The following is a 19,179-nucleotide window of genomic DNA, read 5'->3' as shown; positions in this document are numbered from 1 at the left end:
TGAATTTGTATACCACCCTTCATCTGAAGATCACAGGGTGGTTCACAACATAAAAATATAAAATGAGAACCCAAAATACACAATAAAACATAAACAAGCCAATAACATCCCTGCCACAGACACATTTAAAAGCCCATAGAATGTTAATCATCCAAAGGTCTGCTTCTAGAGAAGCATTTTTGCCTGGTGGTATCTAAAGGTATGTAATGAGGGTGCCAAGTGAGCCTCCCTGGGGACACCATTCCAAAGGGGGGGGGGGCAGCGCAGAAAATGCTTGTTCTGGTGTTGCCACCCTCCAAACCTCTCATGGAGGAGGCACATGATGAAGGGCTTCAAATGATTATTGCAGGGTTTAGTTGAGGTAGTCCATATAGGGACAGACGGTCCTTGAAATATTTCAGTCCTGAGCCGTGAAGGCTTCGTTGTTCAAAAGCAACACTATGAATTGGGCCTAAATACTAACTGGCAACTGCTGCAGTTGGGCCAGAATCAGTATTTGGGCCAGAAGACAGTTTAATCAAACTGTCTTCCCTCGATGAGCAATTTCACTGCCAACTTATGCACCAGTTGAAGTTTCCAAACCATTTTCAGAAGTAGCCCTTCATATCCAGTGCTAGTTTTCTATAAAAGGAGGTGCCAGAACTCACCATGAATGCAACTGAGTTCCAGTGACTTCCAGCTGAAAAAAAAAAAGCCCTGTATATAAGGTGTTGCAGTAATCTAACCTAGCGGTTACCTGAGCATAAACAACAGGTGTTAGGCTATCCCCGTCCAGATAGGGGCACAGCTGGGACACCAGTCAAAGCTGACAGCAAAGTACCCCTAAGTTACGCACCGGTGCCCTCAGAGGTCTAGGGAACCACTCACTAACAGTGCCCCAGTCTTATGTGGATTTTATAGGCCATGATAAAGTTTTGTATGCTTAGATTTGCTGACAGTGCAGACTCCAAAGGAACAGGCCAACAGCCAGAATAAACTAAAAAGTAACATGGATTATTAGACATCTAACATCACAATTTTCCAGTTACCTACTTCACAAAGTGGTGACCTGCTTAGATAGAGATATAGTAGTTAAACAACTGCAGTTTTATATTGAAATATGCTCTCTTGATGTGCCACTATAGTAAGCAAAGCCCTTTCTTAAACAAATGCCCCCTTTCATTTTCTTCTTGCATTTTCTCTCTTTTCTCCCACTGTGGCAGCTATTAGCATTTCACAATGCAAATGTTTGAAATATCCTAAACTAGTAACACCTGTTTCTAGGTAACATTCACAATCCTTATTTAACCTGTCCTTAAGTCTGTTGAGGTACCAGTTGTGTGCATTGAACTAGAGCAATTTATTTTTATTGGCAGCTTGTCAGACAATGCAACACTGCTTAATCTCTACACCAGACAATCAAATCAAAATAATTACAATGTGGGTCTGTACTTATTGCAGAGAATGGCATCTTTATTGTTAACTCTGATACCCAGGATATTTCAGATGGTGGCAGCAAATACCAACAAGTGAAATATGTAGCCTGAGCAGATCTCTTTAATTCAAGAGTTTTCATTTGAAGTAATGAAGATGTGAGCAATGTAAAATGTTGAATTTCTCATCTTACCATCTAATGCCTTCTGCAGATATCTGAGTTTCTGGAACAAAAGAAGAAATAAAGCACTCGTGGAGTATAGTGCTTATTTTCAAAACTGTGTTTAGAGTATATATTTCCACTAAACTGTATTCCACGGGTTGTTTTAGCTTTGTTATATTTATCTTAGAAATATATGGAACTGAACTATTTGAATAAAACAGTTGTATGGCTCCTGGAAAAACATGGGTGAATCTTTTTTGCAGTGTAAATGGAAAATGCAAAGGATCCTTATATGTTTGTCTCTGACTGTATATATCATATTTTCTTCTTTTGTACCGTTTAAGGTGTTCCTTTTGTCCATGGTCTAACTAACCATTAATTATGTTGTTGTTCATTGTCATTACCTTCCTTAAAACCATTGTTGATCAGCTCTGTGAATTTATTCTGCAACTGAAAAGTTAACTGTCTCATATGCACTTGCAAGAAATTCATTTCTGACTGTGCTATTCTAGGCTTCCCGGGCCCTCAAGGGTGCCAGCTGCAGGCAGCAGTACCAAAGTCCAGGGAGCCTCAAATTTAAATCGGAGAAGTCAGAGCTTTAATAGCATTGACAAAAACAAGCCTCCACAATATGCAAATGGAAATGAAAAAGGTAAGTGTTTGAATGGATGCCAGGCTTACTGAGCATACAAATCTGTAAAGGTTCTACACAAGTCAGGAAAAAAAGATGAAATGTTTAAAATACTAATTCTGAGATATAAGTAGAATATAATTGTTGAGTTTTCAATTGGGCTCTGAGGATCCTTCTATTTCTGGCAAAAGATGTCTAACGTTTTGAGCTGCAGTTGGATATATATAAATTTTCAGCAGCTGTTTTTTTGGGGTAGATTTCAATCCTAAGCAGTGGAAACTTTATAAAATCTAACATTTGGTGATGGCACAGTGTTGAATGAAGTCGTAAAGCATCCTGCATCAAGGATGATACTTGTAGTATCTCTTTCGCACTTGTGGTAAATTATATACCTTCTGCCTTCAAGAATATCATTCTTGCATATATTCAGTCAGTGAAATATTCTTTTTTTTCCTATCTCAGGGGTCAGGAAAATAGAACATTTTAAAAAAGCAATGTGCAGCAGCTTTACCACAAGGTGGGAGTAGATGTCATTGAATGAGCACCAGTGTTCAGTTAGATGTGGGGGAGGAATTAATTCACATAGGCATTGCAAATTTCTGTACCAAGCAAGTTTTATTGTGGTATCTTTCTCTAAGGATATTTCTTTAAGCAATATTAACATTTCATCTTCATTACTTATCATCGCGTTCAATCTGTTATTCTCTACCTATTTTGGGTAGTGGTAGGACTCAATATGGTTTATGATCCACCTCATAATTAAGAGAATTTGATGCCTATGGAGCATCGTTTAGACCAGGGGTAGTCAACCTTTTTTTACCTACTGTCCACTAATGCATCTTTCTTGATGGTAACGTTTCCTTACCGCCCACCAGTGTTCAATGGAAGGAGGATTCAGCTTGTGCCATAGAACCCCCTACCGCCCACCTAAAATCCTGAAACGCCCACTAGTGGGTGGTAGGGACCAGGTTGACAACCCCGCTTTAGACATTGAAGGAGAACCTGTTACATCATGTTTGTTACCCAACATAATAATTACTGGTGTAAAGGAATCTTAATAATACTTTAGAGGTAATGCATTTTGATTGCTAGGTTAATCGTGGGCTTTAAAAATAAACAGTAGCAAGATATATACTGGTAGTATATATCAGGAGAGCAACAAAGGACTTAAAGGAAAACAGTTGGTTCTAATTTGCATGACTATCCATAATTTGATTGTTCCTTTATGCCATAAGAGAATCTTCAGAATACTTCACATCTCATAATAATTTATGGGTTTCATATTTATAATCCATGCTGTTTGTGCTGAGTAGCTGTACAATTAACCTTGCATCAAAAGCTTCCCTTAAAGGTTAATCTTATTATTTGCCAAAATCAATCCCATTACTACTACTGTAGGAATAAATTTGCAGTAGATAAATAAAAATAAATAAATAATGGAGGGGGTTTAGAATACCATATGCAGCACTACAGGGACACTTGGCTATTAAATTAGAGCAACCTGCAGACATTTTCCATAACCCAATCTGCAGAGTTGCTGAACCTGAAAAAGAAAACATTTTCCTGAATAAAGTGGATCCTAAAAAATGGTTTCAAATATAAGCACTGCCCTAATTTCCCCCTTCAGCGAGGGCTTCTCTCAGAGCTTTGTGCATTGAATTTAAAAATTGAGAGAAGCTTCTGTGTGTGTTTGATGGAAGATGCTTAGAAGCCTCCACACAACTGAAAATCCTGATGAGGCATGAATGTCTTATCACGTTTGTGGTGCTGGGGAATTGAGGATGGAGTTTCCTCGAATGCACACTCTTGCTCCTCTATGCAAGTCTAATATTTTGAAGACTAAACTGATAGTCCTGGTAGGTTCTTGGTGAAGCTAGTCACTGATTCGCTAAGCCATATACAAATATGATTTAATGTGTAAAAGCAGAATCTCTGCTTTCAGGACAAAAAAATGCTGCTACAATTTCTTTTCAAACTATTATTCTCAGATTATTTTATTGGGTCCTCAGGCTTGCTTTTCCATTTGTGTCACGGGCTCCAAATTGAAACCATTAGCTACATATACAGAAAGAGTATTTTCTTTGACATACTGTGGAACTAAATAGCATAAATCCATGCTATAAATCCTTTTTAGCTAACTGGAAAAGTGATCTAAATAATTAAATTATGTACAGTGGTTGGGCAAACATAACTGGTGGTTTTCTATGGAGTAATCACTATTTAACACTTCCTTTCCCCAAATCTTTGCTTTGTTTTCCAAATTAGCTTGGTTTATTCCAAACCAAATTACGTTCACATAGGAAACAATAAATGTAATTTTTGCCTTTTGTAGTTATTTTTTTCTACTTTAAATAGCAGCAATTGGGGGGGGGGGTGTGATCAGGATCAGGGCTATGATGAGCCGGGTAGGGTTTCTTTTTAACTCCTTGCACAATCCTACAGAAAATCTGTCCTCACCCAAAGGTTTTGTTTGCACTGGGAGAGAAGCTGCCACTGGTACCAATGCAAATTACTTCCCTCCCTGTTCTGCTGACAGGAGTGTTACTGTCATCTTAGCAACACCATTGAACGCCCTATGTTTTCCTGTATGTAGGACTGTCAATAATTTATGTGTTCACTTATGTCTTCTTTGCACCATTTCTACATGAATCTGATAACGCTTCAAAATAATCTGCACAAAAATCTGTATTTGCGTGTCGAGGTCCCCAGGTCCACCCCAATAACTCACACATCACACAGAAATTTTTGTTTAAGATTTTTGGCATAATTTTGGCCACAACTTTATTAAAATACAAATTTGTGAGTGGTTGCGTAGGCATTGGTTGCGACTATCTGCCCCCACCATGGGGGACAGACTGACATTCCGCACGATGCGAAAGTCAGAATGGGGGAGTACACTTGGGGGTTATGTGGAGCAGGGAACCTGCCCTCACCCCAAATGCAACCAGGAGCTCATTGCTATGGCCCGAGCCCCCTTGACAGAGTGGACAAGCAATAGTTAGCTCCCAATTCCTTTAACGGAATCCCTTGCAGCAGCAGCATTAGAGGGGCAGGCACAGCCAATCCATGCCCCTCAACCAACCAAACCATAAACCAATGCCTAACCGCGAACCTTACAAGTTGTGACGATTTGCTATGCAGTAGGCAAAAACCAAATGGCCCCAGCCAATCAGCCAGATGTACAAAATTCCTACCAGGCCCCCGCTCCAAAGCAGACGACCCCATGACAGGCATAGCAAGGTCAAAGCAAACAACCCTATTCTAAGGGAGGGAGGGACGGGCAATCCAATGCATGGGCGAAAAGAGGAAGCCCTAGCCTCGTGCAAGGAGTTTTACTATTTCTGGCTGTCAATCAATAAATGGCAACATTAACTTCTTCCCAACAACAAGGGAAGCCCCAATCGCATCAGTGGCCAACGATCAATTAGCCCGCCCCCCAACTTGGAGTATCCTGGCGGCCCCCACCGCAACACGTGCTCTCCATGAAGGAGAACACGCTTTACACACACGCTTATAACACGTATATCATGACAAAATATGTAGATAAATGCATACTGTATCTCAGTGTCTGGAATTCTAAACATATTTTATTCTGAAGTGTGCATGGTCAAATGCATGTTGGCATGATTTTTGAGCCGAGAGCAACATTACATTTCAATCTACGCATCAGTCCACATGGTGGAGATCAGGTCATGTGACATCTGAATTCACAGAAAACTAATTTCTCAAGCATCCCTAGTATTATTAAGCACTTCAGTCTTGAAGCTTTTTGGCATGATCAGTATTAAAAAGAAACATGGGAGTTAAATTATCCCAATCCTTTTCAAGCTTGAGGCCTGTGGAAATTTCAATCTTGTTCTGATTCAATTCAATTGTTCCCTTTATTTAATTTATAGTGATACCATCTGCTCAGGTAATTTCTAGCCCTGTCCTATTTTTATTACTGAGATTCAATTCCACCAATATATTTGTTGGGTAAACCACTGAAAACAGCAACACCACCCTTGTATGAATGGTTTCATCACTGCTATTCCTTTACTTCCATACTTTGTTTGCTTCAGCTTCATTTATTCCCCTTATCCTCTATCTTACAAATATTTCTGGTGTAGCTCCTTTTGCATACAAAATCCTACACCTGACCTTTCTGATATTTCCTTCATGTTGCCCATAGGAGCCCTTATGTCTTTAGTAGTCATGTCATAGAGCTAAAGCCCCGAGATAAAATGCACCTGCTGAATGCCATACCTCCATGCTGCTGTTAAGGTCACGGGGTGGATTTTTTATACCAGGTATTGGTAACCTTAATCTAACCAGGCCAGAGAGCAGTCAGTGTCAGCCTTAATTTACCCCCGATTTGATGGATGTGACTGTGCAGGTGGAAGTGGCTGGTGCCGACATAGCTAGAGGGGACCCTACATGAGGCAAGTGGGGCAGACCTATCCTACTGTGCTGTCTGTCACTTTCAATCCTGTTAAATCAGATACATAGGCTTGTGTTGACCTTGGTGACTCTGTAGTGGCCAAAAGGGCCTCTAGCATGTCACAATAAGAATATTATTTCAGATCTTGATTCATTCCTCCTGTTATCCTTCTCACTGTTATCACCCTAGGTTTCTGTTCCAAGCCAATATTCTGAATCTGTTTGCAGCATGCAGTTATACACTTTCTCACTTGCACAGTGGCTTCTAGGACAAGGCTGTTAGTTCCATCCATTTATTTTTTTAAGGAAATAATTACAGATTCATGTTCCTCTTCCTTTTACCCACCAGCCCAGTGCCATATCCTTTTGTAATCTGGAGCTCCTGTTAATACGTGGGCGGCTGAAGCTTCCTCCAATCCAAAACGCTTTTTGCTGAGCATAAAACAGCAATTATAATGCATGATTTGTGAGGAAAATAATTTAAGCAATCAAAAGGTATTTCTGTACTTAAGTTTCTGACAAGTTTGGAGAAACGATAAGAGGGTAGGCTTACGTATTTAAACTAGGTCAATGGGAACATGTTTTAGAAGGCTCAGTTCCCACAGTGCTTTCAATTGTGCAACTAATTGAAAGATTATTGGATTGTTTTTGTTTTTATTATGTATTGTGTGTTTTTATGTTAGAACTTTCCTGAGACCTGCAGGCATAGGGCAGTATACAAATTTAAATCCATCATCATCATCATCATCATCCATCATCATCATTTGGAATGCATAGTTTGGGGAGCTCTGCAATTTTAATGCCCTCGTGTTTTTCTCTTTCAAAACCAGAATCACCCAAAGGTCCTCATCCATCTGCAGGCATGAATGGAAATGTACAGCATCCCACCAGCACTGGGCAGCAGCCGGTCTCTGCCATCCCCTCTCCAAGTGCCAGCAAGCCTTGGCGCAGCAAATCCATGAATGTCAAACACAGTGCCACCTCTACCATGCTGTCTGTCAAGCAGCCCAGTCCCGCAACCTCTCCTACGCCACCTTCAGATAGGCTTAAGCCACCCCTTTCTGAAGGGCCCAAAACTCCTTCATCTGGGCAGAAATCCATGTTAGAGAAATTCAAGTTGGTTAATGCTAGGACTGTTTTGCGGCCTCCCTTGTCATCCAGTTCAGGTCCTAGTGACAGCGGGAGAGACGAAGAAGCCTTTTTAGATTGTGGTGAAATGGACGGCTTTGGCGGTGGTCTCAACAGTGGTGGCTCCACCAGCAGCAGCAGCCCTAAAATATCACCTAAACTAACCCCTCCAAAAGCTGGAAGCAAAAATCTCAGCAATAAAAAGTCTTTGCTACAGCCAAAGGACAAAGAGGAAAAGAGCAGGGACAAAAACAAAGTTTGCACTGAGAAGACGGCGAAGGAAGAGAAGGACCAGGCCACGGAGACACCTGCAAAAAAGACCTCAAAAATTGCGAGCCTGATCCCCAAGGGGAACAAGGCTGCATCAGCCAAGAAGGAAAGTCTAATACCTTCATCTAGTGGTATACCAAAACCTGGATCAAAAGTACCGACATCAAAGCAAAGTACTTCACCGGCATGTTCAGGAAGTAAAGAGGCGGAAAAATTGAGGAGTGCAAAGGGGAACCAACCCCAGTCAACAGCAAAATCGCAAGGTAATGAGAAAGCATACACTCCTTCTGGTCTTCCCTCTTCTGAAGGAAAGGAATCTAGTACGGCTCTTACCCCTAGTTCGTCTGCTGCTCTCTCCATTGCTGCAACTAGTGGGCAAGCACCAGGAAGCAGTATTGTGCAACTTCCTCAGCAACAGCAATACAGCCACCCAAATACGGCCACAGTAGCACCATTTATTTATAGGTAAGATGAGTTTCTACCTTTTCTGTAACTAAGTGTGGCATGCTATTTTTCAAAGAAGTGGTTTTATTTGAATATATTTCACCATATATTTAATTATTTTAGAAAACGCAGTTGCTTAAAACAATGGCAAAAAACTGATCACACAGCAATACCATCTTAAGAAAAGTTAATCATGGGAGTCTTCTCCCCTGGTCTATTCCATTCAGAACTATCTGTAGAAAGATTTTTAATTGACCAAGATTGGTCTATTAAAAATCTTTCTAAAGATAGTTTTCTATTTAAGTTACATTATAGTCCAAAGGCTATTAATCATGAAATAAGGATTTCTTTTAAGTTTTTCATGTGTGCTAAAACTCAATCTAATTGTTTAACCACATCAGTTAACAAACATGGATACATATGCTATAATGTTATTGTTTTAGTTAAATAAATTGTTTCAATTGTTATTAAGGAAATGTACTTCCAATAAAGTACAGCAGAAAAGTTGTTCAAATATAAACAGTTAACTTATTAAATCTCACAATAATTTCATAATTATCTGTTGATGTATTTCTAACAGTATAACCAAATCAGTAATTTTTTTTTATAGGACTGTAAAAGCCACTCTGAAAATTTATTATTCCGAAAATGAAACCTTCATCTGGTTGCAAATATTAAGATTATACCAGCAAGAATGAGTCTTTCTGTAAAAGATTTAAATCAAGTCTTACTTAAATCAAATCATATCCACCTTGACTAGAAGCTATTCTGTTTTGTTCTTAAATTAAAAACATTGAAAGTTTGGGATCTCAGGCCAGGATATATATGCTGCTTCAGTACCTCAGCAACAGATATGGAGGCAGATTTAAAAACAACATGATCTTTGGATTGGATAGTTCTTTTTATCTATCATGCGAAGAGCAGCACAGAAACAAGTGGCCCCATGTGGCTTCCAGGGAACATGGTAGGGGCAATGTTACATTATCCTTTCATGGTGCTGCATTTAGAAGTAAAACTCACAGGCCTGTGAGCATCTTCTTGCATCATGTACCTTTTTCAGCCCACAGTTTTCCACAAACAGAAGTTGTAGCTAAGTATTTTAAAGTTAGATCTTCCGTGAAATGGAAACTCACAAGGATGAAGTTCTGTTTCAAGCTTTTTAAAGAAGCTAACACACAGTTATCATAGGATATATTTAAGCTGAATAACTGTTTTTGTCAGCTAAAAATTAACTTGTAGATTCTGTATGCTGGTATGCATATGAGTCTTTGATAGGTTTTGAAATAGTTAGCATAAATGGGTATGAAAATAATAGTGGTGACTATATTAATAGTAATAAATATATACATGACAACCAAGTGGGGCATCTTAGAAAACAGAAAGATAGGTGATTGCATTCTACTGTTATGTATTACCCTCCCTTTCCTCTAAGAAGCTCATGGCTTATATCAGTTTATCTTTCATTTTATCCTTGCAAATTTTATCCTGCTTTACAGTTTGCTATGGCTACCCAGTGAGCTATCCTCATGCTGACCACCGATTTGCACCTGAGATTTTCACACACTGGCTTTATGTCTAAGGTCTCCCTACATTTTGTCACCCCCTCAGTTGTGACACCCGGTAGTCCCCACCACACCCGCCTTCCTCCGCCCCTGATCCTTACCCTCCACCCCACACTGGATCAGCCTCAATGCCATCAACCAAACTTTGGGATTCAGTGGATCCCAGGTCCATTCAGCCCCACCCTTGGAGCTCCCCATGGGCCTACCACCTGCATGTATAGCAAGTAGAATGGGGAGCACAACCCTAATGGAATGATGCTTGTGTCATCTGGTGACAGCAGCTGGCTCAGCCAGTAGAGCTGAATGGAATGACATCCCCACTCACTTGAAACACACATAGCCTGGTGGGGTGGAGAGGTTGGGTGGCTGGCTGGCTCTGCTCACCTAGATCCTTGTGACCAGTATCTTCAATTTTCTCAGAATAAAAATCAACAGAATAATTATACATTTTTAGTTCAAAGCATTTAATATAAGAGAGTAGGCTGTTGGAGATATTCTGGGTACTAATATTTCATTCCAGCAAACCGTTCGAAACTCTCTAAGGCTGAACATCAGCGTGAGCCTCTCTTTTGCTGTTTATCTGAAAGGCTGATCGTTACTAATGCAGAAGAGATGCATTTGTAATTCAAATGAGAAGACTGATTGATATAAATTTCAAATTTGCATTTCAAATTTATTTAAGCAAAAACTGCTTTAATACTCATATATACGGAACATCCTTAGTTCATGCTTGTAAACCACTATTTCACTAGTAGCCTATGGCAAGTAGAAGATTTCTTCTAGATGACAAGGCAGGGAACCTCTTATAAACAGCAAAAGAGTTGGTTCATTCCTCCCCCCCCCCCAGCCTTCTTTATGTACCACACATGACTTTGGTGTGCATGGACACATCTTAGTGGATTTGTAATGACTATACTGCCTTAGTCCAAGGCTGCCTTAGTTTTTGGTGTATTTAATGCACTCTAAATCTACTTTTTAAAAAAACATACATGAATGGGGCTTTAAAATAACTTTAGGATCTTGCCATGACATTTTGCACATGTTTTGAACTGAGAATTAGATCACAAAGTTTGGAGAAGTGCAAGCTTTAAAGAAGCTTGAGAGGTGTGAATTAAGTTAGTTCACCTTAAAATGTTGACCAAGCTATAGACTCATCCATCACTTGCAACTCCCCTTATTGATGTATTCTTCAGGCAACCGGTTTTCGATTAGACTGAAGCAATGAATCATACTGAAGGAAACAAATATTCTGTTTTGAATGGAAAGTTCTGGACAGAGGAGTGTATTATTTTATAGTGCATATCGCTTTAGTGATTAGTGGGCTATGCGAGTGCAGTGCAGATGCTAGGTGCCAGTTTGAACCTTTTCTCCTTGAAAGCAGCTTCTCTTTTGTCTACACAAGTATTTGAATACCATTTTCAGTCCAGACCCGCTTCTTAGCTGGTATGCCTGTGAACATAGGAATTATAATGCTAAGCTTATTACAAGCGGCTCTGTCCTTAAAATGGCAAATCACCGGCACGAGCACAAGAGCGAATTAACAGTTTATGTCATTTACATTCATTGTTGCGAAATTGAAGTGGCAGCAGGCCAAACTCTGCCAGTCAAAGCTAGCACTAAGATTTCCAGCAACAGACAGTCCAAAGTATTTAACCTAGATATTTTCACAGTTGTATCTTTGGCTCAAGCAGAATTGCTGAAGTGGTGCATTTAATAATGGTCTGCCAAGTCTGAGCTAAAGTAGGTGGCAAAAATAAAAAAAGAATATTTTCCCATTTTCGCTTTTGTACATTTCTTAATTCATTGTACAAAAGTGTGAATCTGGATTTTGTTTTCCCTAATATTTAACACTGTGATATATTGATACTATGCCCTAGTCTTAAAATCAAATAATCATTGGAATTCATTCAGGGCAACTGAAGCAGTGAAACCTGTCAAACCGTATAAGGCATATTAATTGTATGGCTTTTGGAATTTCAGAGAATAGCTAAGGAAATCTTTGATATCTGTGGAAAAGCTTGTTCAGACACAGAATAATGGCTCTTAAAGATAGACATACAATGACTTGGTTTCTGTGCTCAGCTAAGTGCAGCCTCGTTTAGCAAGAACAATCATTTAAGTTAGAGGGGTTAATTGAGGGCAGAATGCAGTACACAGACCAGAAAGATAACATAGCCGAAGGTAGTCTATTTTCTTATATAACTTAGCCAGTCAATTGGATAAATGGGCATTTTGAGTTTGATGGGTCAACTGGTTTAAACATGAAATATGTTTGAAAAACAGGGAGGCTTTTCCAACGTGATCAGAGTGAACATATTTCATAAGAAGCCACTGTAGTCTTCCCATCCCAGCAGGCTATCTCTGTACTCAGTATGCCGCTGTTAGTTTGAGTGCACTGCATCTCAGAAAGTTTATGCCTTTTAACGGCTAAAATAGACATCATGCAGAAGAAGGTGATTAAGATCTATTGTGTTTGTTTAAATTAATAACAGCCAGGGAGGAGGTAAATCTGGTTGGGACTGCTGTGCCTTGGAAACATTTCCCCCATGAAAATTAACCTTTGAGAGCTTTTCATGAGTTCCATTGGGAAAGCTTAAGGTACCATATAAGTTATCCATACACTTTCCCCTGTGGAGCAAAGAGAATCATCAGAAGGAGGTTGAGATTTTAATTGGGAGAAAATAGCATGGAAATAGTTCAACTCCTCACCCAATGTCACATTTCTAGTGAGGTTCAGCTTCTTGTGCAGCTGCTTTTTTTCTTTTTACTAATGGAAGAGCATAATTATGGATCGTTTGCATCATGTCTAATTCTCCTTAAGCTGAGGCTTTCTCACCTTAGAACATCTAACAGCGCACAGCTCTGCAGCTCCCTAGCACAAGCTTGGATGTTGCTGGACTCTGTCTCCCATCATCCCTGACCATTGGCAATGCTGGCTCAAGCTGATAGGAATTGTTGACCAGCAACATTTGGAGGGCCACAGATTTGTCACCCTAGATACTTGAGTCTATGTTAACAAGAACTCGCAAACTAAGAACTTTGAAATATAGAGGGCCAGTACAGACACAAAAAACATGGTTTGGTTTCCCAAAGATGTTCTGCAGTGAGCCTCAGGCTTGCTGTCTCTCTCTCCATCCCTCCTGCTTATATGAGGGAAGAAGAATGCTCCCCCTTTCAGCTTTGAATAAAACACAGTTTCCTGTTACGTTCAGACTCAGGAAAATGTGGTTTATTCTGATTTTGGTTAGTTAATAAACTAGAATCTGAAGCCACAGTTTGATTTGGGTTTGCCATAGTTTCCTGAATTCTGAGTTAATGAGATACTGTGATTTATTCAAAACTGAAGGTGGACTCTTTCAATCTCCTTACCACTGATTTGGAGAATAAGAAGTAGTAAAGCAGAGGCACAGAAATTCAAGTTTCTCCTTGGCTCATTTTCACAGCATTAGGCTGTTGTTTAGTATTAGAACTGTACTAGGCCATTTGCCTCAGGTCATGGCTGCCAAATCTTTGTTTACTGTAAATTAATAATTGCATTGGCCAAAGCCAAACATGAAAAAGTACTTATCTGCCTTCACTATTTCTCAGAAACTTGAAAAAATAAATTCAAAAGTCAAGCGCAATATATTTTATCAGATGTCATTTTCTGTTTATGATGCTCTTTTAAACATTTTAAAAATATTATCAGGATCATGCATTCTGCTCTGCAGTGTGCTTCCTCATCCATTTCAGCATGCTTTTGAATAAACCCATTAGATAAGCAACTTGGAAGTAGTAAACATAGCGAAAGAGCTGACAGGTTGTTATTTTCTAAAAGACATGCTTTTAGAAAAGCATTCCAAGGTGTGCTCTGTTTTTATCAGGCGCTAAAAAAAGTGCCAGATACTCACAAAACAAGCTAGTTCTCTGAATCAGACTAAATGTACGGTAATCCTTCGGTTTTCAGAAGAAGCAAATATCAATGCCTTTCGATTGTCCGAGGTGTGAAATTATCATTTTTTTAAAAAATAATAATATTTATTACTTTTTAAAAAGGAAAAAGAGGAAAGAGGGGAAAAAAGAGCAAGAACAAGAAAAAATAAAACAATACAATAAGCCATACAAAACACAACCTCAACACATCACCCAAACAATGAACTAAACAAAACAAAACAAAAACAATTTAAAAACATACATCATACCTTTTCCATATTCTAACTTTCATTCCCTTATATCATCGACCTCCTCTCACCTCCCTCTTTGTATTCCACTTCCATTAATTGTTTTAGCAATTCCTTTCCATCTTTCTCCATTTTCTATCATATAAATGTCTTAACATATTTTTAATCTTATTTCCATTAAAATTAGTATACTTATTTAAGCTTAACTCCTTATAGCATTTCTACTAAGGCCATAAAAATTCATTCCAACATTTTCCTGTCACTCATTAATTTTACAATATTTCTCTATATGGACTTTAAATCTTCCAATCTTCTTCCACCATCTCCTCTCCCCGGTCTCGGGCTCTGATAGACACTTCCGTCCACTCCATACAGTCCATCAACCTGGAGATCTTATGTCCGAGGCTCTTAACTCTTTTCAACATCCCTTCTGCAGTTCTTCTTCATATTCTTTGATGCTAAAGAGCAGATCTCGAGGAAACTCCAATCCAACGACACCTCCACTCCCTCTCGACAGGTCAGCCAAATTTCCACAATTAAAGCTGGGATCCATAAAGTATTTCCGGGCATGTTTCAAAATTCCTCCAACTCCAAAGGCCCCCCGAGCTCCAATCTCCTCCTGACCCAAGTCCATATTCCAAAAGTCAGTTAATCCCTGCATAGAGGGATCTTTCCAACTTTCTTTTTACACCCAGGCCAGGCTCCGATCTTCAAAATCTGACTTTTTCTAGTTTCAATCATAAAGGGCCTCAACTTATAGTCTTCGATTTGCCTCTGTAAGACTAAGGCTCCCCTTTGTATTGCTTTAGGTTCGACAACAGCAACTTTCTCCTCCTCCTTTTCAGCAATTTGTCCTGCTAAAATAGATTCCTGTGTCAAATCCTGAATAATTTCTGTATTGGTGCTCACTTTTGGTCCCAAAATGTCAGTTTTAGTAATCATAACATCCAATTTTTTATGAAGCTGTTCCAGCAAATAGTTTATCTTGCAAAATGCAGTTACTAAGGCTTCTCCTGTCGACATTGTCGAATGTCCAAGGTCAGTCTCTAGTTCCCACACTTCTTATCAAGCAGCTGGAGATTTCCCAGCTCCACTCTTGTAACAGTTTCAAAAGCTCCCTCTAGGGGGAAACCGTCTCCACCTGTATCAATCCTTTCAAAGAAAGTTCAAAAAGTAAAGTTGGTTTCAATTTTCAGTTACTTTTCCTCCCTTTTAAACGCAGAAGCGGACAATGGAAACAATATATTTCTCTTATTCAACCGACTGTCAACATCCATTCTCTTCGCTGTCAATGAACTCTCCCAAAATGTCAATCACTGTCAGTCCGTTCCCAGGTTCAGAGCAGTGGCAATTTAATTCTAATCACTCTCTCCTTCAGGATACACGGTCCAAAATTTCCCCCCTCTTCTCCTGCTTCCAAGGGGGGGTCTAATAATTTCAATCGATTGAAGTTTAATCCTTTACATAAGGCTTTTCAAGACCTTAACTTGTAAGCTCTTTGCTTCAGTCTATTTACAAAGGGGGAAGGCGGACTTCCTGTTTTGAACCTTCCCCGTTCGATGTCAAATTAATCTATTTAAAGATCCAATTTTCCGTACTACTCACGGGTTGTTGTTTAAAGTCCAATTGTCCACAGGAAAAAGTCAGCGCTCTCCGGCAGCAACAATGCGGCTTCACTCCGTGAAAGAAGCAGTCGATTCAAAACACCGCACCGCTCACCCTTCGTCGCTCCGGATCCCCAAAACAAGGTTTCCCCGCGAGTAGGGGAGGCGCAAAGGGTGCCAGCCGAATCCCAAGTTCACAGGCTTCTTCTGCCTGTGATTTCAGTGGGTCTCCGCCTTCGCCGTGGCGGTTCAGACCCTACTTTTCACGGAGCAAGTTCCTCCCGTTCGGAGGAGCTCCGCCATTGCCGGAGGCACTAACCCGGAAGGAAATTATCATTTATTATTACACGTAACTTGGAGGGGACAATGAAAACAGTTTTGCTTTTTTTTTTTTTTTTGGTCTTTAAATACCTGTATGAGGATTGAGACATCAGTTAGGAAAAAAATCTGTGTATTAACATCAACAGTATTTTTTAATGATATAATGAATAAAATTTTGAAAACTACATGATTGTATGGTGGTTGTGAAACTCAAGAAATGAAAGCATTTTTTAGCTACATGGAGTGAGTCTGGCCTGGTTTGTACATCATGGTAAGGCAGCTGTAGTTTACCAGGACTGTGGAAGTGTGCTGACATCCGAGGAAAAGATTGCAGTTGCTTTACTCCCTCCATGTCCCTTGGGTTCAGTTCAGTGCAATGCATCAGCTAAGCCATGGTTTGACTTGGTGTATCTGCCAAACCTGGACTCATGATTAAGCTCTCACCACCTTAACCTGGAGCCATAGCCAAGGTTTGTTTATTTCCAGTGCTGGCCTTTGGCAGCAATGTTTTGCTTCTATCCTTTATAATTCTTTAGCTGAGACACAAAAGCAGCAGAACATTTAGAAACTTGCCATTCCCAGCATGTGCCTGGTTAACCAAGCACGTCCTAACCAGTAAATTGATGTACCCATTCCCTTCCTACTAAGCTTTCATCTTATAGGGGAAATTTGATAAGACATTTAGTCCTTGACACCTTGTCTGGTTATATGTGATATAAAGAGATGTAAACTTTCCTCCCTTGCAACATATGGATATAATCTTATCTGTCCTGATGAAGTGTTTAGCACTATGAAGTTATGCAAAAAGGAAAAAAGAGAGAGGTGCTAATGACATTTCCAGAATCTGGCTTTTGATGAAATGTGTCCCACCCTGCCATTCATGGACTTGGCAGTTAATGCTATGATTATTATAGGTGCTACAGTGAAACTCTTTGATTAATTTCAGAACTCATTCAGAAAATGACAGTACCTCTCTCCCACCTGCTGACTTCTGCACCAGTCCTACAAAAATGGATCTTGCATATAGTAAGACTGCCAAACAATGCCTAGAGGAAATATCTGGTGAGTAATGTGTATTTTATTTTTTGCTGCTTTATTTTGAAATTTGGATGAATCAATTTGGATGTGCTTTACAGAAAATACTGTATACAAATATTCTAAAGAATGTTTTAAAAAATACAAATTGTGTGTATATATATCTACATGGGTACCTGAACCAGTCTAGGCCAGGCTTCCTCAAACTCGGCCCTCCAGATGTTTTTGGCCTACAACTTCCATGATCCCTAGTTAGCAGGGCCAGTGGTCAGAGATGATGGGAACTGTAGTCCTAAAACATCTGGAGGACCAAGTTTCAGGAAGCCTGGTCTAGGCCCTAACCCTGAAGTCTTGGATTATCATAGGTAGATTGATTTACATTATTAATTCAATAAAATAAAATAATTTTAGAACATGGTTTTTAGGTTTAGCATTGTGTTTCCTTGGTTAAGCGGAAGTGGAATTAAAATGCAGGTTCTGAGCCGTGAGAGCTGAATTGTGATTCCCCTGTGACTTACATACTTCTATAAAGTTTACTCAGAAGTAAATCTTACTTAGCAAAGAGACATTCTAAAGTTAATTAGAAGTGTTTTAACTGACATTTCTGGCTATTTTATTGCCTCCACTGTATGTGGCTAGATTGGAAGGTCACTGATGGACTTCCTTTTGAACAGTCTTTGCCCAATGCTAGCTTTTGGTTCAGGAGGAGCTTTGATTTGTACACCAGGGATGGGGAATACTCGGCCCAAGTGTCAGATTGCATACAGTCCCCTTTGCCCCCTTCTACCTACCAACTGTTCATCAGACAGCTGGTGAAGAGTGGGGGGAGACGATGATGTTGTACAAAATGTGCAGCTGTACTCCTTCCTCACAAAGATCTGTTGCAGAGATCAAAACAGAAGGGGAAATGTCTCAGCAAAGTGCTAGGCTTGTGTTCCTTGCAAATATGTAATAAGTATCCATTATTCTGCAATTGCATGTATGCGGTTTTTGAGGTGCAGTTGCATTTCTCCCCCTCACTTTTTTGAGGTTTTGAATAGCTGTAAGGTAGGGCTTGCAGTTCAACTGTGCATCAATGTTATTTGTAATTTTCTAGAACTACTGGGGTCTTTTTGCCTTTTGCACATTCAGGACAGATAGTCTGTGGAGAAAATGTAAGGTGAAACTTAATTGGACTTACTAAGAATTTAATATATGCCTCCCCTGAGTAATAGTTGTCTGTCTGTGTCTATGTAAGGTTTTTTTGGGGGGTGCCCCTTCCCACTGCTAAATGTGGTCCCCAACAGCCTTGCCACCTTCAGACTGAAAAAGGTTCTTCATCCTTGCTGTACTCTTCTGAGCATACAGTTGCAGCCTTACTATAGCAGAAACACATAAATCCAGAATGTTCCAAAAATATCGTGAATTATCTGAGTACCTTCCACCCGAAGAAAGGCTAAAGCATTTCTGAGAAGGGCCATAATAGATGTGGAGAAGGTGGGTAGAAATGTTTTCCCCACTTTTGCTTAACATTAGCTTTTGAAGCAGTTGAAAGGCCATAGATTCAGGAGAAAGAGGAAAATAAGATCTTGATTACCTAATGGAATTTGCTGACATGAGAAATGATGATGACCACTGACTACGATTGCTTCAAATGGTAATTAGACAAATGCATGGAGAATGGGTCCTCACAGGCATGATAACTAAATCAGATCTCCAGATTCAGGGGCAATATGAAAGGGATGGAGAACCAGTGGCTCTTCAGATGTTGTTGGACTACACCCTCCATCATTCCTAATCATTGACTTTGCTGGCTGAGGCTGAGTAGGAATCTAAAGGCATTTAGAGGGCAGCAGGTTCTCCTTCCCTGTAGTTTACTTTCAAATGTCATTTCCAGCTATTTTCTTCAATTTGCTTTTGTGGTTTCTTAGGCCATTGTCCTAATAAAAGAATCAAGTTGCTGGCCTCTTCTTAATACAAAAATTGAATGATAATAATTTGCTCTGGTGGCACTGTAGGACTTATACTCCTGAGTAAATATGCATAGAAT

The 19,179-nt window shown here is 39.7% G+C and overlaps 1 protein-coding gene across 8 annotated transcripts in view; it reads left to right on the top strand.

The window, feature by feature from the left end:
• NAV3 (neuron navigator 3) overlaps positions 1-19,179 on the top strand; it is a 436,309-nt gene that overhangs the window by 294,726 nt on the left and 122,404 nt on the right. For all 8 annotated transcript variants that reach the window (XM_079991796.1, XM_079991792.1, XM_079991797.1 and 5 more), the window contains 3 exons: positions 2,089-2,228; positions 7,457-8,489; positions 17,062-17,177. In XM_079991796.1, the coding sequence (XP_079847922.1) occupies positions 2,089-2,228; positions 7,457-8,489; positions 17,062-17,177 (1,289 nt within the window). The remainder of the gene's footprint in view (positions 1-2,088; positions 2,229-7,456; positions 8,490-17,061; positions 17,178-19,179) is intronic.

Source organism: Podarcis cretensis (genome assembly GCF_951804945.1).
Source record: "Podarcis cretensis genome assembly, chromosome: 10".
NCBI lineage: Eukaryota > Metazoa > Chordata > Lepidosauria > Squamata > Lacertidae > Podarcis > Podarcis cretensis.
This window is presented reverse-complemented; position numbering and strand designations above follow the sequence as displayed.